Below are 23012 nucleotides of genomic sequence, written 5' to 3'. Positions count from 1 at the left end.
CGGGTTTGTGTTCTTTGGTCCTAGCATGTCCAGAAGACATTGTTTTCCTTCTTGACTGCTGGTTCTTAGAATCTTTCTGCTCCTCTTCTGCGATGTTCCCTGAGCCTTGGGAGGATGGGTACGATCCAGATGTCCCATTCATGACTGACACTTACTCTCTGCACTTTGACCGATTGTGAGTTTCTGTGTTGACACCACCGTCTACTCCATGCAGAAGCTGCTCTAGTGGAAGTCAGAGCTGCACTCATCTGTGGGTGTAGAAATGCCCATTTGGAGGACAGTCCGATATTCTGTCCACTTAGCAAAGTAGTAGTAGTAGGTTTACACCTGTGCCTACACCCCTGCTGTGGGTTCTCAGTCAGGTTTACAGTGCCAGGCAAGTGTTTCCTCTATGGCAGTCTTCTTGAATCCAAACAGAAGTGATTGGTTACTCCCCTAACATTCATCCCACCATTTCACCTATAGGCATTTCTTGCCATGTTGGTCATTTTGCAGCTCATGGAGTTCACAGCTGGGTGAGTCTCTTGGTGACTTCTCCTCCTCAGCAGCCTGCATAGTTCCTTCTGGTACTGGGAAAGCTAGCCAGCTAGTCATAGTTTACCTATGTTTTACCATGGTTGTTTGTTTTTTCTTAGATGAGGTGTTGCTCTGTCACCCACATTGGTCTCTGATTCCTAGGCTCAAGTGAGTCTCTTGCCTCGGCCTCCTCAGCAGCTGGGATGTAATGATCAGATTAATGTTGTCACTGGGACAAAATATCTGAAGGAAGGAAGGAATTTAAAAGAGAAAGGTTTGTTTTATCTCAGGATTTCAGAGCTTTCAGTGCAGAAGAGTGAGGAGGGTAGGGCTGCGCGTGGCAGCTCACTTCCTGGGGCCCAGAAGCAGAGAGAAGCCTATGCTAGCTGCCTTGCTCTTTTCTCTCTTTTTATTCTACCTAGCCAGCCTGGGGACAGCGCCTCCCCATGCTCAGAGCAGGTCATTTCCTGTTTGTTAACCCTCTCTGGAAATGCTCCACAGACACACCCAGAGTGTGCTTTCCTAATCCCTAGGTGTTTTCCTTTTTCTTCTTCATTCTTTTTGGGTTTTCAAGACAGGGTTTCTCTGTGTAGCCCTGGCTATCCTGTAACTCGCTCTGTAGACCAGGCTGGCCTTAAACTCAACAGAGATCCACCTGCCTCTGCCTCCTGAGTGCTGGGATTAAAGATGTGCACCACCACCTCTGGCTCTAGGTGTTTCTTAGTGCCATCAAATTGTCAAGATTAATCATCCACAGCAGGAGAGGCCTGGGCCGCTGGGTTAGGTTTCTGTGTTTTATGACTAATGCTCCCCGCAAGGAGCCGTACATAGTGAAGATTCGCTGAAGCATTGTCATCGTTCCAGAGGGGAATATGACATTGACTGCTGCAGCTGAAACTCAGGAGCCTTTTAGCGCTTGTCCTCATGTCACCACACACCTTGGGAGGCTTCCTGCTGTCCACCAGTCTTCTCCAGCTGAACTACTAGAGATTTAGAGTTGAAGAGTGCATTGCCGCATCCTTTGGCCTTTATGGCTAAGAATATGTCATTTTTTAGTTCCTCCTTGATTGTCTATTACTTTGCTTTGACGTCATCTCATATATAAGCTGAAATCCACACCATTTGATCATCAGAACTGAAAACACAAGATTTTAAAAAAAGGTAACACTCTTCATAAAGTATCAAATTCTGTACCATTCACCGAGATGAATGCATTTAAAGAATTTCTAGTTGTTGTAGTGGGTCTAGTAATGGACACAGCCTTTCAGGGTATCAATCCAAAATGAAAACTTTGCAAGCTGAGAATGGTGGCTCATGCCTGTAACTCCAGCACTTAAGAGGTACTAGCAGGAGGGTCAGGGGTTCTATCCTCAGTATGTTCAAGGCCAGCCTGGGCTACATGAGATCTTGTTTCAGAAAAAAAAAAAAATCTGTTTTTTAAAAATCTTTTTCATTTTCTTAGAGTGTGCTCTACAGATGGTGTACGATTGTAAAAGAGGTCTTATGTACCTGTGTGTTTAATTAGAGCGTGCTCTGGAAATCACCTCAGTGCCCACCATCAGCTGTGAAATGGAAAGATGTCTGAGATACATGATTAATGAAGAAAGGCTAAATTGTGGCTTGGCGAGATTTACACCCTGTCTTTATGAAGAAGTTGTTCAGTCATTTCTCGTTGTGACCCAGTTTGTATGCAAAACACTGGACTGTACACATCCGGTTGGAATTGTGTTAGGCCACTGATAAGAGATTAGAAATTGAAGTGACAGTCTCCCATGCTGCCATGCTGCTTCAGGCAGACAAGCAAGCTAACGCTAGGGTTCTAGCTAAGCTAAGGATCATGTCTTTCCATTCCACCATCCTATGGAGTTATTCCTATTCTTTTTGTTTGTTTCTGTTTTTTGTTTTTTGTTTTTGTTTGTTTGTTTTTCGAGACAGGGTTTTTCTGTGTAGCTTTGGCGCCTTTCCTGGAACTCACTCTGTAGCCCAAGCTGGCCTCGAACTCACAGAGATCCGCCTGGCTCTGCCTCCTGAGTGCTGGGATTAAAAGCTTGCGCCACTACTGTCCAGTCCCTATTCTTAATTCAAATGCCTTTACTGGCCTTTGAGTTTTTACCCAGCTCAGAAGATGAAGGAAAACCAGAATGGCCGAGTGGTATCGGTACCAGCTGATTTGTACCTTTAAAGTAGCTTCCCCCAAAGCCAACATGATATGTCTCTTTGCAATTCATTACCCAGAGCTTGACTATGTGACTACACATGATGAAGAGAACATAAAGAATGGAGGAGATCTTTCCTCTGGGCGGTAGTCAGGCCCTGTTATTGAGGAGAAAAGAGAGGCTGGGTATTGGGGGAAGGTAGTGCTGTCCTCACTGTATCAAGATGCTTGTGTGTGATAGTGCAGGAGCATAGAGCTGTCTCCCAGTGGACACCCTGGAAGGTGGAATGGGTGGTCAGGGCAGCGGTAGCAGAACTCTTCATTTTATCTTACACTGATTTGTACTGTTAAATCTTTCCATGGGGCTTACTAATAACAGTTAAAAAAAAAAAAGACCAACTAACAAAACCCTGTGGTTTATTAAGAAGAGCATCGGAGCCTGACAATGCCCTGCACAGTCAGTGGTATGTCATGATTTAATTGCTAATATTTTTCTTGATGGCCATAAAAAAATACAATGATGCTTTCAGAATACCTTAGGGTGAACCAGAATTATCTCAGTTTAGGAATAATTCTCTCAGAAGCAGAGAAAGGGCGCCTTTTGAGACTTTGAAGAAATTGATATAGTGGTCTGTGATGTTGTATTTATGGGGTGAGAGTGGCATGCATATATATGTGTGTATGTGTGTGTATTTGTATGTATGTATATATATTTTATATAAATTCCCCCAGATTCCTAGGCCGCTTTGCAAATAATTATTGAAAGTATTTTCCAGCTTCTTTTTCTTTATTTTTAAAGTTCAAGTGTCTTCCCCTCCCCAGTCCTTAAGCTCTCTCATCTTCTTTCTATTTTCATGACTACACACAGGTGTGTGCGTGCGTGTGCATGGGTGTGTGTGTACACACACACCCATACACACACACACACACTTTACTCCAGACTGTACATATGAGAGAAAAACATGGTATTTGTCATTCTGAGTCAGGCTTATCTCCAGTTGTATATATTTCCCTACAAATGTCATGATGTCATTGTTCTATAGGGCTGAATGAAATTCCATTGTGTAAATGTATGTTCCTTTGCTGATGGGCATCTAGGCTGGTTCCATTTCTTAGCTATTGTGGTTTAAACTTGGTTGTGCAAGGATCGCTGTGGTATGCTGACTTAGAGTCCTTTGAATGTATCCCCAGGAGTGGCTTAGCTGGGCCAGCTCAGACCTCCACACTGACTTCTGCAGGTGGCTGTCCAGTTGACACATCTACAGTCATGTGGGCTCTTTCTCCACACACTTGCCAGCATTTGTTGTCATGGGTTTCCTTGATGATAGCCATTTTGACTGGTGTGAGATGGGATCTCAAAGGTGTTTTAATTCTCATGTCCCTGATGGCTAAGGACATGGAGCACTTTTTAATATATTCATTGGCCTTTGTATTTCTTCTGTTGAAACTTTTAGCTAATGTTGGCTCTTTGGTACTGCTGGGAAATATCTTCTTTTAGGGAACAGAGTTTGGAGCAGTGAAAAAAGTATAACATGCAATGTAAGTATTTCATGGATTTTGTCTTCATTGGTAGTCACGATCTTTGCATGCATAGGATACCTTAACATTTTCATGGCCCCACAATGGCTTAAAAATCTCTACAATGCAGTATGAGATACTCAGCATTACGTTCTGTTCTATCAGAGAGTATGTATTCTAGCAAAAGATCCTACTCGAAGGGAAACAGTCAGAGATTGGCTCATGGAACCACTGAGGAGTCTGCCGAGTCTTGCAAATTGAAGCCTTGTGACTAAATAGCTTTTGTGAGCTTTGAATGATTGGCGGCTGGTCTAACCTGTGCTAGCTGAAAGCTGCAGGCTCTGCTCTGTCTATATTCCACAGCTTTCTTCCTTTCTTCTGCTCTTCCTTACGCATTGGTGGCCTCCACTGCCATCCCCGTGTTCAAGCTCTCCTGTCACACCGCTGCCCCTCCTCATCTGACATCCAGAGAGTGTCCGTAGGAGCTGTAGACCGGGTGTCCTGCACGAAACAGCTCAGCTCAGGGCTGACACTGTCAATTAGGAACCGAGTCACAGTCTGCTTTGTGTTTTCAGTGGAGTCAGACGGGTCCGACTTGTCTCCTTTCCCCCTGTGCTTTGAGGGACCGTCATCTGGCAGAGTTAATTTTCCTCTCCTTTTCCTTGGCAGCATCTTCCGGGCGGCCAGCAGCAGTCATCTGTCCAGCTCTGGGTCTCCTTTGGCCGGAAGCCTATGAGAGCAGCCCAGTTTGTCACAAAGCATCCTATTAATGTGAGTGAAGTCTGCGGGGAGGAGCGAGGGGAAGGGCGCTTGTCTCCAAGCATCATGGGAATGTCCTGCTGGCATGAGCATTTTACATTCTCCCTGTGGGCACCCTCCAGAGAGGCCTCTGAAGAGACCTGTTATACTCTGGGTCTGTTGGTCTGCTGCTGTGCACTTCACTGTTTGAAGTGGAGCTGAATGGGAGTCCTTTTTCCTGCTTTAAGTGGAGTAGGATTGGCAGAGGGGTTGGTGCCGGTCAGTGGCCTTGTATGCCAGTCCTCAAGCTCTGGGAAACTTGTGCATGGCACTTGCTTATTAACCACATGCTCTATTCCCTACAGATGGCCAAGATTCCAAAAGGGGATGCATTCAGGCTCTGCTTCGTAGAAATAGACAGGTTAGAAAGACCGAGAACAGAATGGAGAAAGTGTACCTAGTCTGTGCTCAAATGCCTTCAATATCAGGGTACACAGATAGCTAGGAAGGAGCAGTCTGGGTCCCCAGTGTAGTGCCTACAGTGAGGAGGTCTCCTTGGAAGGCTTTGCCGTCAGCAGTTGGTTGATAGCTCAGTGGGGTATGTAACAGGAATGATGATCAGTTCTTTCTGGTTTCTAAAGGGTCTCTTAGTCTCCTTAGGGAAAAGATGAGGAAATGAAGTACATGTTAATCTATGTTGTGCCTTGTGCTAATAAAAGGTCTGCTGGGGAAAATGAGGAAGCATCATTTACCAAAAAAAGAGGTTTTTGGGTCACTTATGGAGGTCAGAGGCCCATTCTTTTCTTGTATTTTACCAGCAAGCTTCATGTGTAGACCAGCCATGGACACTTGGAAGGGAGAATCATTTCAGGTTCTTTGTTCAGGATGGGCCCCGGCTGCCGCCTTTCTGTGCATTTTCATCATGGGGACACTTGCAGTCATTGCTTTCATGTGTGTGTAAGAAGCTCCCAAGGACAATCGTGATTTTGACTATTTGTTTCCTGACTTTGGGTTCCAAAGGAATATTACATCGCGGATGCCTCAGAGGACCAGGTGTTCGTGTGTGTGAGTCACAGCAACAACAGTACCAACTTATACATCTCAGAGGCAGAGGGGCTGAAATTCTCCTTGTCCCTGGAGAACGTGCTGTATTATAGCCCCGGAGGGGTCGGCAGTGACACCCTGGTGAGGTAAGGAGACCATAGGCTCCCCCTGTCTCTGTCTTCCTGGGTCAGCAGAGGCCACCAGCCTCCCCCTACCTCAGTGGTGTGCAGTGTCACTTGCACACCCAGCCTTGCTTGAGGTGCTTTCCAAGTGTGCCCCACATCCACCCCTGGATCAGGTGTCCTCAGATTGCAATTGAATTGGTCTGGGGTGTGGTTCTGGTTGTCCTCAAGGGGTTTTGTGTGCAGCCATGGCTGAGTGCTGCTGTTCTAGGTGACATTTAGGACCTCAGGCACTCTGTTAACCACTCCCTTGGGTGTTGTGGTCTCTGAGCCAATGGGCAAGACCAGTTGGAAGATACCATCACTTCAGGGAACACAGGGGCCCTGCTTCCAAGTGACTCAGGGACAGCCTCTTTTAGAGCTAATTATAAGGTATGTGATAGTAAAGCCCCCGTGTCACTGCCCCTTTAACTGGCAATCACAAGTGTAGGATAGTTTTGTACCCCTAGTACTGGTTGCTTTTTGAGTACTACCTTTATTGAGGGCCTTGGGAGCAGTTGAGGACTCTGCGTTTACTTTTTCTGAATATTTGGTATACATGAAATCATGCAATGGTATGTGACCTTCTGTGTCTGGCTTCTAACCTGTGTTCAAGGTTCATCCCCATGGGCTGTATGTTAGTACCTCATTTCTTTTTGTGGGTGAATAGTAGAGTTTAACTTGTTTTAATAATTAAAATTCATGAACCGTGGTCCCTCATGTCTTTCACTGACTTTAGCAGCAACCCCCCACCTCGCCACCAACACCTTGGAGACCCCCATGGCTATGGAGTGAATAACATACAGCTTGATAATGACTTTTTATCTTTCTCATTTGTCAGATACTAGATGGATTTCTCATGGTAGGACAGAGTGGGAGCCCAACCTGGAGAGGACTACCAAGGAAGTAGTGACCTCGGTTATGTCACCACGGGGGTCTTTACACACACATAGACTGCCTTTTCTGTGTGACAGTTTCCTACAGTGGTGTCTGAGTGTCTCATATCCTGTGGAGACATTGAAAATAGATTCACATTAAGAGTAGTAGGCCAGCGTCCTGTTCAGCTTTCTTCTTATTCTCACATTTTATCTCAGGGTGACAGGGCTTCAGATGTGCTCAGTTCAGTGACCTGTTGTCATCTGTGGCTCAGTCTCAGCCAGATGAAATGGGATAAGGTGGGCAGGCTGGTTTAGAATAAACTTCTCTGAACTGAGTAAGTAGGGCAGTGTGATGCTGAGGAACTGGCTCTCATTTCATTAAGAGACGGTGTGAGCACTCTTAATAGGGGGCCACTCTGGCATTCGAGGGTTGTTCTTGGAGGAATCTTATGGAAAGCCACAGCTAATTGTAGGACTATTGTAGGAACTAATGTGCTAACCACGTGGCAGACCCATTGGGGCAACTTACGAAGGAGCACTTGGCTTAGTCTGTGGGGATGACTGCCAGTATATCGATTTTTGCATGGGAAATGGCTGAAGGGGGAACCTGGTGAACTGCCTGGCAAGTTTCAGCCCAGGAAGGAAGGGGAGAAGTGCTTTGGAGTGGGCTGGTGAGGGTGAGATGGGAGAAAATGGGTTCTCAGAAGAGAATACCGACATGAAGTCTACAGTCCTCATGCAAACCAAAGAGGGAAATGAGGCATGGTTTGGTCTTAGAGCAGAGGAATTGTGAGGTAAAAGCTGACAGGAACTAAATGCTAAAACTCCAGGAAGGTGGGCAGGGAAAAGAACCCGGGTTTGTCTGAGAGAAACCCAGGTTTCCCAGTTGAGCATAACAAGCAGTGAGCCTCAGGATGGCGGATTTCAGAGGCAAGAGAATGGAGGGAAGCAGCGGTGAAGGCCAGGGCCCATTCCCAAATAGAGACCCAAGGAGTCCCACGACACAGGGGTTGGTCTGTACCCCAGTATGTTTTTGGTGCCTTTGCTCATTCTGCCAACCAAGAACATCTTCACTAATACTACTTATTTTTTTTAACCCTTTCCTGCCGCCATGGTTGCTGTGTGTGTCTCCCTGTTTGAAGTGGCCCAACCAGCATCCAGTTCAGGGACATACGATGGGGTATCATAATCAATCTTCTGCTTTATTTGCAGCCCATAGCTAAGAACCCCTGCAGTGAAGGGCACACTTCAAATTTTAAAAGCCACTCATGAACCACGGTGACCTTTCCTTCACAGATGTTACATGTGGCATGGGTGTGCCATGTTAGTGAAAAGCTCCCCTCCTGTGGGCTCTTAGCACAGCAGGTAAAACTTGGGAGATCCTTGGTCTCTTGTTAACAAGTGCGGTCTCAGGCTTTGGAGAGCCGTCCAGGCTGTCTGTGATGTTGCACTGCGAAGCTGCAATAGATGCTTCTAGAAACCCTGCCAGGTAACCCTGCGGGGTTTAATACTCACTCGTATTTCTTCAGATCAGATCAGGCTGTGAGCCACACCATTGTCGCTAGTGTCTTGCACGTCTGACTCAAGGCTTCCCACTTGTCCAGGCTTCTTAAAGGGGTTGAACCAGTGTTCATAGTGAAGAAATGGATGTAGCTCTGTCAACTTCTTCACGGCATCTTCTACATCCTCCGTGTCTTTTTTAGGAGTTGTTGGTTGGCTGAGCATCCTGGCCCTTGAAAATACTTTTTACTTATTTTTCAAGAGCAGGTTATTTAACTATAGAGAAATGAGGTACGGTACATGGTACATGGGTGAACCTTGTAAACATGTAGGCGAAAGTAACAAGATGTAAAGGGTATGGCATGATTCAATTTGTAGGGGATAGCCAGACCAGGCAAGCCATAGAGGCAGATCCATAGAAACAGAAAGCAGATCTGTGGTTGCCAAGGCCTGGAACTGAAGGGAAAACAGACAGTGCCTGCCAATAGTGAAAATTGGAACTCACGTTGCCCAACATTGTGAACATACTTAATGCCGTGGTATTGTGTACTTTACTACGATGGTTCAATATTATGCCGCACACAATGTGAAATGGCAAGCAAACCCCAGTTCTGGGTGATGGCGGCTGCTTTTTCTCTGACTGCAGGTATTTTGCAAACGAGCCGTTTGCTGACTTTCACCGTGTGGAAGGCTTACAAGGAGTCTACATCGCCACCCTGATTAATGGTTCTATGAATGAGGAGAACATGAGGTCGGTCATCACCTTTGACAAAGGGGGAACCTGGGAATTTCTTCAGGCCCCGGCCTTCACAGGATATGGAGAGAAAATCAATTGTGAGGTACAGTAGCTTTCATCGTGTTTGGCTTTTTTCATACCAAGCAGAGAGCTGTGCTCTGGAGCAGTTTCCTATATTCAATATTTACAGGAAGCACGCAAGATGATAGAACACCCTGGTAATGCCACATGGAACAAACTTCCATATGCACATCTGTCTTCTCAGGTCCCCCGCTCCACCCCTAGGCATGGTGGGGGCTGTGATAAATGCAGAGGGGCACCATGGGATATTGAAGAATTTTCCTTGTGGTGTTTCAGAGATTGAACCCAGGGCCTCACACAGGCTAAACAGGTGTTTAACTACTGAACTACACCTTTAGCCCAGTATCTCAAGTTTTGTTGTGTTATGAGATAGACTCTTGCTATGTAGCTCAGGCTGGCCTGGAATTTATTTTGTGGCCCTGGTTGGTCTTGAACTTGCAGTCTTTCTATATTAGGCCCTTAAGTACTTAGAATGCTGGGATTATGTCCTTTACTGCCACACCCAGCTTCATTTAAAAGTTTTGAAGCAAGCACATGACCCATAACATCTGTTAGACATTACGTTAATTGCTTGAGTAATGAGCGTGAGTGAGTTCAGGGCTACAACATGAGGGTAGATCACATTTCTTTTGAGGACATCACATCTTTGGGGAGCTGGAGTTTTGTGAGTCAATTTGATGAAAAAGTTAGTGGGAAAATCAAGGTGGGACAGAAAATGCAAGTGACAGTGTCATATAGGTTTCCAAAATTTGAGAGGTCGTGCCATTGCCGGCAGGTGCAGTTTTTCCATTAGCAGGGCTTGTGATTATTGAAACATGGAACCAGAACGGACAGGTTTCCTTCCAGCTTATGTATACTGTTGTTTCTAAATGATGCTCTGTTGGTGCACACGCATACACACACACACACACACACACGCACACGCACACGCACACGCACACGCACGCGCGTGCGCGCGCGCACACGCACTCTTTAGACTTAACTCTAAAAGACACATGATGGTATTGTATTTCTTCTGGCCTGGAACTATTATAAAAATGACAATACAATTCATTTGAAACCTGCAGGGTTTAAGAAGGAGTATAGTGTCCCCTGCCTCTGTGCCCATCTGAAAAGCTAAGCATTCTAAGCCATGTCTTGGTCCCACTAAGTGTTCTCATGAGTTGATTCTTGTGCTCCGTGGTCTCCTGCAATGCCCCCCCCCCACTTTTATTTCTTTTTTACCTAGGGCTCCAGCAGGCAGAAAGAAACTAGAAAAAGAAATTAGGGTTAATTTTTGGTGCAACTGTATTTAATCAGTCACGTAATGTTTTGTGTTTTTGAATTGCTTGTTCATGGTAAGCTACGGTGTCTCCCTGCATTTCTTATCTGTATTCCTCCCCTGGGGAAAATTCTTTGGGAAACTCTTGACTTAGCATGTACTTCCAAATTTTTCTTCTTTTTTGGCCACAAGTCTTGGTATACTACATGAAATCTAACTCTGGGAAGAGGACGGCTATGAACAGACATGGATAAACACCTAGCCAGTTCCCCCTTCCTCAGTATTTGGGGCCTCAGAAGCTTGGTCTATCTTGATTGGGATTTGTCTAGGCAGTTTTGAACACGCCACTGGAGGAGCGGGAGGGGGAGGAGCTTGGGTAAACACATTCAGTGGCACTGTTATTTCTCAGTCTTGTAACTGTAGGATTGTCAATCAGATCTTAGTTTCTGGTTCTTAGTTTAGGTGTTGATTGGGTCCCTCTCCCTTTGCTATGACCAAATAGCTAATAAGAAACAACGTAAAGGAGAAAGGGATTATTGGCTGAAGAGTCTGAGGCTGCAATCATCGCAGGAGGAAAGGCTCACTGCTGGTGCCGAGCTTGCTTTCACCTTTATCCCTTTTCATTCAGGCAGGGTCCTCAGACCATGGCATGGTGCTGCCTCAGTCATGGTGGGTCCTCCCTCCTCATCTTCACCTCTCTGGAAACACCCTCACAGGCACACCCAGAGGAGTGTCTTCTAGGTGATTTTGGATCCAATCAAATTGACAGCGAACATTCACCATCATAGGTGGCATATTAGCTTTCTGTCAGCATTGCAAAGTGACTGAGAATATCAGTTTGTGAGGTAGAAAAACTGACTTTTGGCCCATGGTTTCAGAGGTATCAGTGGTTTTTGTCAGAGCTAGCCTGACCGTTGTTTTGGGCCAATGGCGAGGCTGAACACCGTGGTGGGAGTGTGTGATGGAATAAGTTCACTTGATCATAGCAGACAGAAAATGAAAAGGGACCCAAAGAGGAAGGGGCCAACATCCCCCTGTCCCTTTCAAAGGCACACCTAATGACATGATTTCCTTACACTAGGCCCCACCTCCTAAAGATTCACTTCCCAGAAGTACCAAAAGCCTGTGACCAAATCCTTAGAACAGGACCCTTGGGGGATATTTCAATCCAAACCACTACAGGTGGAGAAAAGACTATATAGTAATATATATGATTAAAACTTGGATGCAAGGGTCCAGAAACACTTCTAAGGATCAGCCTCCTTGTAGTTGAAGTAACAGGCATGAAAAGAAGAATTAGGTAAGGAAAAATTCTTTGAGCCAACCTGATTTCCTCCTGTTTTTAATTGACACCAAACTGGGAAGCTAGCAAGATTAGTTTTCTAGAAGGATCTTTGTGTGTGTAATAAAAGGAAGTAGATTGAATATCCTTGTCATCATTTTCACCTGTGCTATGAACACAGAGGTCCCTTGTTTTGATCACTGATACGTCTGAAATATTTTGGACATCACTTTTCTGGCCTGGCGAGGGAGGCAGAGCATTGTGGTGGTCTGCAGATCTGTCAGCATCTGTGCACAGTGAGGAAGCCAGCTTCCATGACACTGAAGCCTGCTTCTTTGTTCCAGTGTGGGAGGAGCCTTTAAAGTTTCCACATGACCTCTAGGCCATTCCTATCTCACATGCCATACATCTGGCCACGTACCGAGGAAACTTTTCGACTACTGATTCTTTTTCTTCTAATGGAACTTGCAGAGTCGTATTTGAGGCACCTCTGCACTGACTCAGAAAGTCAAGGCATCATGATACTTCTCTTTGTTTCTGAGTCCCTGGGAAGGGTCTCTGGGTGACAGCAGCAGTGGAGTGTCTTCCTTCTCTGTTGTTAGTTGCCTTTGGTTTGTAACTGTTATTCCTGGGAGTCTCAGGGCTTTTAAGTTACTTTTCTCTTTCCTTCAGTGGTAGACATTTATGTTGGTTCGGAAGATGCGCTCTGTCTAGGGAGATTTGGAGACCACTGGGTTGTAAGTCCGTTTTCTTCGGGGCCAGACCTTCTTCTGGGTCTTGCTATGGGGTCCTCGGATAGACTCTTGGGTTTGAGGGAGTCCTAGGCATGTGCTGTTGCTGATCCCATCTGGAAATTTCCTTCTAAAGCTTTCCCAGGGCTGTTCCCTCCACCTGGCCCAGCGTCTGAGTCAGCTGCTCAACCTCCAACTCCGGAGGATGCCTATCCTGTCCAAGGAGTCAGCCCCAGGCCTCATCATTGCCACCGGTAAGTGTGCATTGCCTGCTGCCACAGGTGCTTTGGTATGCTGGTTATATCACCAGATAGATGGTGATCCTCTACACCTCCAGCAGTGACTACTCCTTGTGGCTTTAAGACATTATCGCGGTGATTAGCTAGTACTCGGGATGTCTGGTAGGGCCAGATGTATTTCCAGCGTGTTCTTGAATGTGTAGTGATTCTTCCCTTTTGTGTTTCAGGCTCAGTGGGAAAGAACTTGGCCAGCAAGACCAATGTGTACATCTCGAGCAGCGCTGGAGCCAGGTGGAGAGAGGTCAGTTCCTGGTCCCAGGGCTCTTTTAAGTGTGAGCATGTGGACTGTGCACCAACATTTCAGGAGCACACTGGTCCCTGGTAGAGGTCTGTGATGCTGCATATGATCCGTACATTTATACAGAAACCCAGGGCCCCACAGAAGAGCTAGCCACATTCCTGTGTATTCACACCCTATAATGTGCTCATGATTTTTTTTTTTTTTGCCAAAATATCACTTTAAATAAAAAACAGCCTTTTTCAGTTTTTATTAGAAACAACTGTGAATTTGACCAAGTTTTCTAGGATTGTGCATTCCATAGGAGGAAATACAGTATCTGTTTTGGTTACTACTTCAGCCCTGGGTGGTAACAGTGTCTGGCATAGAGAGCATGCCCAGTAATATTGGGTGAATGTGTCAGAAATTACAATGCACTTGTGGTGGGTCTGACACTGCTGGTTTCTGAGCCAGGCTGGCTGCGTAATTCCATCTTCCCCATGCTATGGGAGGAGACCGTTTTTCTGTCTTAACGCTGTACAGTAACCTGTTTGAACCTTGAGCACTAACCATGCCCAGTTCTCAATGGTCAGCTAGTTCTCTAGCACAAGTCACTACTTAAGCTGTGGCCTCGGATGTTAGAGAGTTCTGAAACTTGGAAAAAAGTCTTTTGGCCTCCCATGACTTAGAGAGCCAGAGGGAGTCCATGTGGTCTTATTCTGTGGGGGGGGGGGAGAGGGGGGGTTGTCCATGATGACCCTGGGGATGGTTTCTGACCTCCTCAACAGATCACTGCACAGGAATTTGTGGAGCATCAGGTCAGAGTCGTGTGGCTGGCTTGAAGAGTAAGCAGCAGCCAGTCAGCTTCCATCCTCACAGTGCTTCCTATGGAGAATGAAGTAGGCATGCTTCCACATTTAAATCTGCAATATGCAAAGCAATAATGTTACAGTCTGGCTCTGGGTTATTTGTAAACATTGCTCTATATGTTTGCTCATATGTGGCCCAGGCTTTATCATCCTACTACATGAGAGATGGAGGGACACAGACACTCTGTGTGTGTGTGTGTGTGTGTGTGTGTGTGTGTGTGTGTATGCATCCATGTGCACAAGTTAAGGCTTCTACCCAGGATGATGGAAAATACAAGCCCACATTCAGATAAAGGAAGTGATCAGGACATAGGGAGGGGTCAAACAAGCCTTCAAGGTTTGCAATTTTCGGGTCGTCCTTGTCTATCCCATGGGAAAGATGGAACAGCTGCTTCCTCGGGTCACAGAGCTGTTGCTTCCTTTGGAGTGGGATGTCCTTTCATCGGCAGAGGCCTGCAGGCTTTTAGTACCTTCTGCTGCTGGTGACAACAGGGACTGAACATCTGCAAGTGATTTCCTTTGGGTAGAGAGCCGGGCCTTGCTCCTCCTCCAGTGGAACCGCGTTGCCTGGCTGTTGCCAGGGCAGCTGTCTGAGGCTCCAGGCATACGTCATACCTGCCAGGAAGTAGTCAGCACCCAAGGGACCTTGTTTTGGGAACTAGCAGAGGAGTAACCGGGGGTGGGAGGCAGAGACTACCTGTGAGGAAGCCTCAGAGTCCCTGTGGGTGACCTTCACCGCAGAGGCCTCATGTGGGATATGCATCAGCCATCCCCTACACTGGGCGATGAAGGATACAGGTGACAGATGGCTGCAGGGAACAGAGTGACTGTGATCCTGGTTGCCCTCCAACTAGCTGGTTATGCAAATTCTCTGATCCCCACAATTCCTTCTTACTGTCTTCTCTAACAGCTTCACCGAGAGCTGTGAACGACAGCAAATCTGTTAAAGTGTTCCGTTTGATAAGATCCATCCCTCATCTCCACAAATTCAAATATCAAACATCCCCCAAGTATTCTTGCATCCACTTGTAATATACTTTCCTCTCTCCACCCTCATCACTGTCTGGAACCACCGCTCCATATTGTTACCATGTCTGGAATTCTATCTAAGTGCTGTTCTATATCAATGCAGTGTTTATCCTGTTTTCCTGGACTCTGTCACTCAGGAGAATGTGAAGCCCATGGACTAGGCTTCATTGCCTGTGGCCTAGTCCTGTTTTACTGTGGACTTTCGTCCCCACCACAGGAATAACGGTGGCTTTTGTTTATCCAATCAGATCTTCATTGTTCTGCCTACTTGTCCAGCTGTTTTAATTTCTGACACTTTATTGTCCCGTATTTTGTGTGTGTGTTCTATAGTTTTAAGCCGTGTTTGCACATGTGATTCATTTAGAGAAAATTTCTAAATGTGTCATAAGAGAAAGGTTGCCGCCCCCCTTTTTCATATTTTAATCTGGTTGAACGACTTTTTGACACCTCCTTTACTATCCATTTTATGCATTTGTTGAGAAGACTGCTTTCTCCTGTTCAGTTGCCCTGGTACCTCTTTGAAAATCAATTTGTCATGTGTACGTGAGTATATTTTAGGGCTTTCTGTTTTCTTCCATTGAGCTAAGTGTCTGTTTTTCACCACTACCATATTGTCTTGATTACCAAAGCCTTATAGCAAGTGTTGGAATCAATTAGGATAAGTCCTTTGCTTATTTTCAAAATTGCACTCATTATTCAAAGTCCTTTGTGCTTCTGCATAACCCGTCAGTTCTGCTAGGACTTTCCCAGGGAGTGCATTAAATTTGTAGCTCGGTTTCAGGGTAAATAGACCTCTTAATAACGTGGAGTCTTTTGATCTATAATTGTAGTCTATTTCTCCATGTCTTCTTTAATTTCTCTTGGTATCTTTAAGTTTCTAATGTAAAAGTCTTGTATGTCATTTCTTTAGGTTGCTGAGGCTGGAACTCACAGTCTTACTGTCTCTGCCTCCTGAGTGCTGGGATTACCAGCACATGCCACCATGCCTGACTTGATCTTTCTTTCTTTTTTTTTCTTTTTCTTAATTCAATGGGGATTGAATCCAGGGTCTTATACATACTAAACAAGTGCTCCACTGAGCTACAGTCCCAGCAATATCCGTGTGTGTGTGTGTGTGTGTGTGTGTGTGTGTGTGTGTGTGTGTGTGTTATTCTTGGATATTTAAACTTGGTATTACTACAAATAGAATTTTCCTTTAAGTTTATTCCTAGATTTTTTTTTTTTGTTGTTGTTGTTGTTTTTTTCTTGAGATAGGGTCTCTCTGTGTAGCCCTGGCGGTCCTGACTTGTTATATAGAACAGGGTGACTTTGAACTCAGAGATCCATCTGCCTCTGACTCCTGAGTGCTGGGATTAAAGGCATGGACCACCGTACCTGGCTTCATTCCTAGATTTTTATACTAATGTATAACAATGCTTTCTGCCTTCTATGGCTTTGCCGAAGGCATGAATTGATTTGAGTTAGTTATCTTGTATGTGGATTTATTATCAACAGTCGTATCCGATGCAGAGGAAGGCAGTTATATTTCTCCCTTTCTGATCTTTTATTAAGTAATTTTCTTTTCCTCCCCTCTGTGCTGTGTTCTCTCTTTCTCTTTCGCTCTCTCCTCTTATTATGGTGACTCTGACCTCCCTGTAGTGTTAAATAGAATTAGGAGGAGTGAGTATTCCAGTTTGCTCTTTGTCTCGAGGATAAACATTTTATCTACTTTTTTTTTTTTTTTTTAAGGCAGAGTCTCTCTTTGTAATCCAGGCAAGCTGGTCTTTTTGTTCTCTGTCTCAGCCTCATGAATAGTGGCATTACAGGTGTGTACCTGTCCAAACAGTAGGTCTTGATTGTATATGTTTATGTGTATATGTATTTTTTTCCACCAAAATGGAGAAAAACCCCTGTTATTCCTAGTCTATTTATAACTCTTAAAAAATCAGGAACAGGTATTGAATTTTGTCAAATGTCACTTTTATATCATTAGGATGATATAGATTTTCTTTGTTACTGTGGTGAATTATATTAATTGATGCTTGCATAGTCAGCTAACTTTTGGTTACAGAATAAATCCCACATGGCCATAATACATTATCCTATTCAAATAGAGCTAGGTTTGATGTGCTAAAAATGGAGAGGATCTCTTTCTGAGAAATACTAGTATGTAATATTCCATTTGCAGTGCCTTTGGCAAGTTTTGGTGTTGGTCTGGCTGGCCTCATAAAATAAGCTGATTGGCCTTCCTTTGTTTCTGGCTGCCTGTGTTAAGGTTGGTGTTACATCTTGTGCAGTTCACCACTGGGCTGGAATTTTCTTCTTAGAATATTTTTTGGCAAGAAACTCAATTTCTCCAGTTGGTGCCTAACTATTTAGATTTCCAAATTTAGTGAGTTTTTCTTGTTATCTTCTTAATATTTGTAGAGTCTGTGGTGATAATTTCATTCCTCATATCAATGATTTGTGTGTTTACTATATTATTAAAACTTTCCTTATTTATTGCTCTTTCTGTGTTTTGGTAGGCTATTTATGTTAGACATTTTAAAAAATACAAACACACAAGACTTCAGGTTTCCTCTGGATACATCTACTACTGTCCATTTACCTACTACTTACCTGTGTTCATGTAGACAACATGTAGATTCTTGCTTTTTTTTTTATAAGTTAATTTTTTTTAAAACTTTTTTGAGGAGCGTGGTAGGTGCTTGTGTAGAGGTCAGAGGACAGCTTGTGGAGGCTGGTTCTCTCCTCTGCCGTGTGGGTCCTGAGGAGCAAACTCAGGTTGTCAGGCTTGGAGGTAAGCACCCTTACCTCTGAGATATCTCACTGGCCCAGGTTTTGCTTGTTTAGTTACTTATTTATTTAATGGAATTAAGACTTTAATATATTTTTGTTACTCATTTCTTTTATATTCATTTGGCTCTTTTCCCGTGTGTGTGTGTGTGTGTGTGTGTGTGTGTGTGTGTGTGTGTGTGTGTCTTTTTGTGTTATTTCAATTTTTGCATTTTGGCAGTGCTGAGGATTGAACCCAGGGCCTTGTGCATGCTCATGAGGTACTCTACCTTTAAGCTCTCTCCTCACCCACCAGATACGGTAGACTCTGTCTTTTGGTGTTTCTCTCTTATTTTCTTTTCTTTTAGCGGTTTCCCTGAGGGTTAGAACATACATATCTAGTCTTTCATAGTCTTCACTGATTTTTCACACTGAACTTGTTTAAAACAGAAAGTTTGCATCACGTGACTCCCCACCCCCATCTTTCTGCTTTTGTTGTATGTGTCACGTCTATATACTTTGAAAACACTCATTTATTTTTGGTAAAATTCTATTTCTGATTTTAAATAACAGCAAAAAAAAAAAAAAAGCAGTTTTGGATTTTCCCTCAGGTATTTGCCATTTCTCTTGGTTGTCTACAGTTCCTGAAGATCTCAGTTTATTCCTGAGTTGATACCCCTCATTTCCTGTAGAGCCCACACTGTCTTTGAGGTGGCGACCCACTAGCTATGGGATCCCTTGGCCTTCCTTTATCTGGGAATCCTTCATGTCAACTTTATTCCCAGCATTGTGTTTGCTGAAATCTGGGCCAGTGGTCATCTGGGTTGATAGGACTTTGAATATGTTTTGTTGGCCTCTGTTTCCCCAGGTTCTGATGAGCAACCTGTGTGTTGTCACATCACTTATATCATTTGCAACTATAATAGCCCATTTTCACAAAGCGTATTTTTTCCATGTATGTATATAATACCATTTTTCTCTAGATGCTTTCCAGACCCCTTCATTTGAATGTAATTCGGGGGTTAGGGAGAGAGGTGCATTCCAATTAAGGGATTTACACTCTTGGATTCCTCCCACACTATCCCCAGCCTGCAAGGGGTCATTTCCCAGTTCCTTTTGTAGAAACAGTTTCTATGGATGTTTGCGTTCCCTGCCTGGAACTGAGGGGCTCCATGAATGGGGGCTTTCCTCTGGGGTGAGGCTGCTGCATCAGGAAACTGTAGCTGTGGGGGTAGCTTCTCCAGTCATGAAGTCCCCCCGACAGGCTTCAGGGAACTTACATGGTTAGAGTTGAACAGGATCTCTGGTTGGCTGGCTGTTTATTTATTTCGCAGTGTGGGGATGAACCTAAGGCTTCATGCATCTTAGGCAGTGCTCTCTCTCTCTCTCTCTGAGATAATCTCAAGTCTGGAGTATGAGAATTCAGCTCTGTTGGATTCTAAGATTGTGTCTGGCGTGAGTGAGAGGATGGAGAAGGACCTGTTCTGAAAACTGGAAGCTACAGTCTAGTGGATGTCATTGCTGTGGTGTGTGTGTATGTGTGTGTGTGTCTGCGCGTGCATGGTTTCTACATTCACCTCTGCAGCAGTGTGTCACCTCTGTTTTTTCTTTTCGTATTCAGGCCCTTCCTGGACCTCATTACTATACGTGGGGGGACCATGGAGGCATCATCATGGCGATCGCCCAGGGCATGGAGACCAACGAACTGAAGTAAGTGCTTCTGATTTCCCCTCCTTCTCCTCTTCCTTTTTATATAACAAAATCTTTTCTACCCTTCTCTCTACTTTTTCTTTCCCTCCCTCCTTTCTTTTTCCAGATAAGGTCTCACCATGTAGCCCATGCTGTCTTGAAACGTACTTTGTAGCTCCAGTTGGTGTAGACCTCGCAACACTCCTGCTTCAGCCTAAGTGCTGGGATTAGAGGCACAGTTACTGTGTCTGCCTCGTCCTTTTCTTTTGACATCAAACTGTTCTCTCAGGCTGGTGTCTATGTTGATCATTGGATTCTCTCTGCAGCGTGAGGTTCTTGACAGAGAACTTGAGACCTCTGGACATCACTTCAACGTTTCATGTCTATGAAATAACTGGTCTCTTCTGTCAGAGTGGGGGGCTATGAGAAACAAGTGACGTGATATTTATTCCTTTGAATGATGACTTAAAAACTACCTACATTCTTTCTTTTAACAAATTGTTTTGGGTTAACATGCACAGTCAAGGGTCTCATTGTGGTATTTTTATTTATTTATCTATGTTTAACATACGTGACATTATTCCTTTTGCTCAACTCTTTGCTCCCTCCCGCCTTGTCTGTGGTTCCCTTTCCCTTTCTGGCTGCTTCTCTTCCTTCCCCCAGGTAGTTCCCTCTTCTGCTTTCTCGTCACATGTAACTAGAGAGTTCCAAACATGTCTTTGCTTTGTAGAAGTGGTAGATCCAAAGGTTTGTACGAAGAATGACTGGTAGTTAGATGATAAGAAGTAGTAACAGGAGAACAGTGATTGCCAAATGCACGTCACGTGGTAACCAGGTAACTTCTGCTGTGCTGCATTTAGTCTTGGGGTTGTCATAGATTGAGCTGGGATGTTAGGGGTAAACTGCTTCATTTTACAGATGGGGAAACTGAGGCTCAGCAAGGTGAAATAACCATTAGCTGATGATAGAGTCATTATTGATAGTCTTGGATCATGTCTAAGAAAAAAGCAAAGTGTCAGGAGTTTGTAACTTCTTCCCCTGTAAGGCTTGGTTTTACCCAGGATCATTTCTCTGTTTGCTTTCATGAAGCTATTGAACCAGAGTTCCCATTGGGAAGGACCGACTGGCCCTCGTTTCTGCTTGTTTTTGACCTGAACCCTTTAGCTAGATGATTGCAGGAGGCGGAGAGGGTTTCTGTAGTCACATTGTGCAGTGGAAGGAAGCAGACTTCCCTTGCCTTTGCTACTTTTAGAATTGGCCAGTAGCAAGAAGTGGATGCTTTGAAAAGGAGATTTTAACAGACGGTTTTCCCCTGTGCTTAAGTGGACATGTACTGAGCCTCCAGGAGTCAGAGAAACAGAGCTCTGGTCTTGGTTTTCCTCTTGGCTGCTCTTGGCCTTGGGTGGCATGGGGCAGCTGTTTCTCTATAGGAGAAGTTCTCAACCTGTGGGTCACAACCCCTTTGTGGGAATCAAAACAACCCTTTCCCAGGGGTCACCTAAGACCATTGGAAAACACAGATATTTACATTATGATTTGTAACAGTAGCAAAATTACAGTTACGAGGTAGCAACAAAAATAATTTTATGGCTGAAGGGGGGGGGGTCACCAGAACCTGGGGAACTATATTAAAAGTTGCAGCATTAGGAAGGTTGGAAACCACAGTTCTAGAGACTAGCGTCAAGGGGTGCTGTGCTTGTACATGACACCCCGCATCCATGTTCAGATTCGCTTTTGCTCAGAGGATGACATCCACAGAGCACACATCCCACGTATCTGCTGGTGTTTGTGTGTCTAGTCATTTAACTCACACCTCACACACTGAGCAAGGGATAGCTGTGCCAGGTACTGTACATCTAAAGATGAACAGGATGTTGTGGTCCCCCCCCCCCCCCCAGCATTTCCTCCTCTCGCTGTAAGGTAGGCGAGGAAGTTCATTGCCGTGGTTAGTAAACTATGTGAAGAAGGCGTACATGGGCCAGGGCTTGGTTTCCTGGGCATAGATGGCATTCTTTGTATAGTTTTAGTGTTCGGGTTTTGGAGTCAGTTCTCAATTTCCCTTGTTTAACTTCTCCGCAGATCGCATTAGCATTCCAAGCTGGCTCCTCTGAAGGAGGAGCCAAGTGTGATTTTAGTCCTCTGCCACCATCTGTCGGTGCATATGTGCCCAGGGAACGCAGTGTCATTCGGCACTAGCTGCAACAAAACATGGCCAGAAAAATAAACCTGCTGACAGAAAACCATCATGCCCTCCCCAGGCATCCCATAATGGCTTTGGGGTTTGTGGATGGTGGGTATCATGGACACAATAGTGCTCTTCTATTTGTGCGGGTCATTTGGAAGTGTCTGCAACGCATGGTTCAGATAAAGCATATGCAAACAGGAAAATATGGACTGGCCTCCTTTCGACAGGTACATGCATCCCAAGTACCAGCTCGAGCTTGGCCCAGATCTGTGTAGCCACGTGGCGTTTACTGGGCGTGTTGTTCCCAGAGGCGTTTGCTCCTCCTTGGGTGATTCTGAAAAGCAGGGGATGGTAGTGAAGGTTGTCTACAGCCTCCAGAGACCACAGGGATTCCTTGTGCTGCAGACGAGAGCGAGGCCACATGCTAGGCTCGTGGCTGTTGTGAAAAGATACCCCAAAGAAACAAGGTGAAGAAGGATGAGTTTGTTTTGGGTTCACGGTGTCACAGGTTTCAGCCCCACTTGGCTGCTCTGTTGCCTTTGGGAGGGAAAGCAGAACCAGCATGTCAGGGAGCACGTTGCTGAGCAGAGCTACCCCGCAGGAAGGGCATGCCGCCGCCACCGACGAGGTATAGCTTCCCCGGGCATGCCTTCAAGGGATCTCTTTCCTCCAACTAAGTTCCATCCCCTACTTTCTACCACCTCCTCATAATGCTGTCATGGTATGAACCCATCAAGGGATTACAGATAGAGCCCTGATGATGTGGTCACCTCTCAGAGATGGGCTCCATCATCAGGGCAGCGAGCCATCCCACCCACACTGACAAAACTGGCCTAGGGCTCTAGGCCTCTGCTCAGTCTGAGCTCCTCAGCCATAGCAACCTCTCTGTCCTTTGAGCCTCAGAATTTCTAGGCTGTCCTGTTAATTTGGATTGATTGTGTCCCTGACTTGCTGTGTATTTTAGTTCCTTTTCACTGTACGCCTGGATTCTTCCACTCATTAGTGAGGCTTTTGTAGGCCTCTGTTCCTAGTCTATACAAGTTAGTGGGCACTTCGCAAATATTTGATTGATCAATAAATAGGTCATGCAGACTTGGGCATCTGAGATTGCTTTTTTCTTTCTTTCTTTTTTTAAGCACCGATGTATGAAATGGGAAGGGATCTGGGTAGGGTGCTATTTGCACAGCTCCAAGGGAGACCGCTGCTGTTGTGTTCTTTGTAAATGACAGCCCCTGAGCAGCAGCGGGGGCCTCCTGAATGTGTGAAGCCTGGCAGCCAGAGAGAAGAGTCAATCCACCCTCCTTATCTTCCACAGGAGGACGTGGTATGATTTGTGGGAGTTAGCACCCACACTGGAACATGAACAGAT

General features: G+C 45.1%; 1 protein-coding gene across 1 annotated transcript in view; it reads left to right on the top strand.

Annotated features, from left to right (window-relative positions):
* Positions 1–23012, top strand: part of Sorl1 (sortilin related receptor 1) — a 167345-nt gene that overhangs the window by 49009 nt on the left and 95324 nt on the right. Inside the window, exons 7-12 of the mRNA XM_059267669.1 lie at positions 4859–4960; positions 5948–6117; positions 9157–9349; positions 12738–12855; positions 13068–13141; positions 19391–19479. Coding sequence (XP_059123652.1) covers positions 4859–4960; positions 5948–6117; positions 9157–9349; positions 12738–12855; positions 13068–13141; positions 19391–19479 — 746 coding nt within the window. The remainder of the gene's footprint in view (positions 1–4858; positions 4961–5947; positions 6118–9156; positions 9350–12737; positions 12856–13067; positions 13142–19390; positions 19480–23012) is intronic.

Source organism: Peromyscus eremicus, chromosome 7, assembly GCF_949786415.1.
Source record: "Peromyscus eremicus chromosome 7, PerEre_H2_v1, whole genome shotgun sequence".
Lineage (NCBI taxonomy): Eukaryota > Metazoa > Chordata > Mammalia > Rodentia > Cricetidae > Peromyscus > Peromyscus eremicus.
This window is presented reverse-complemented; position numbering and strand designations above follow the sequence as displayed.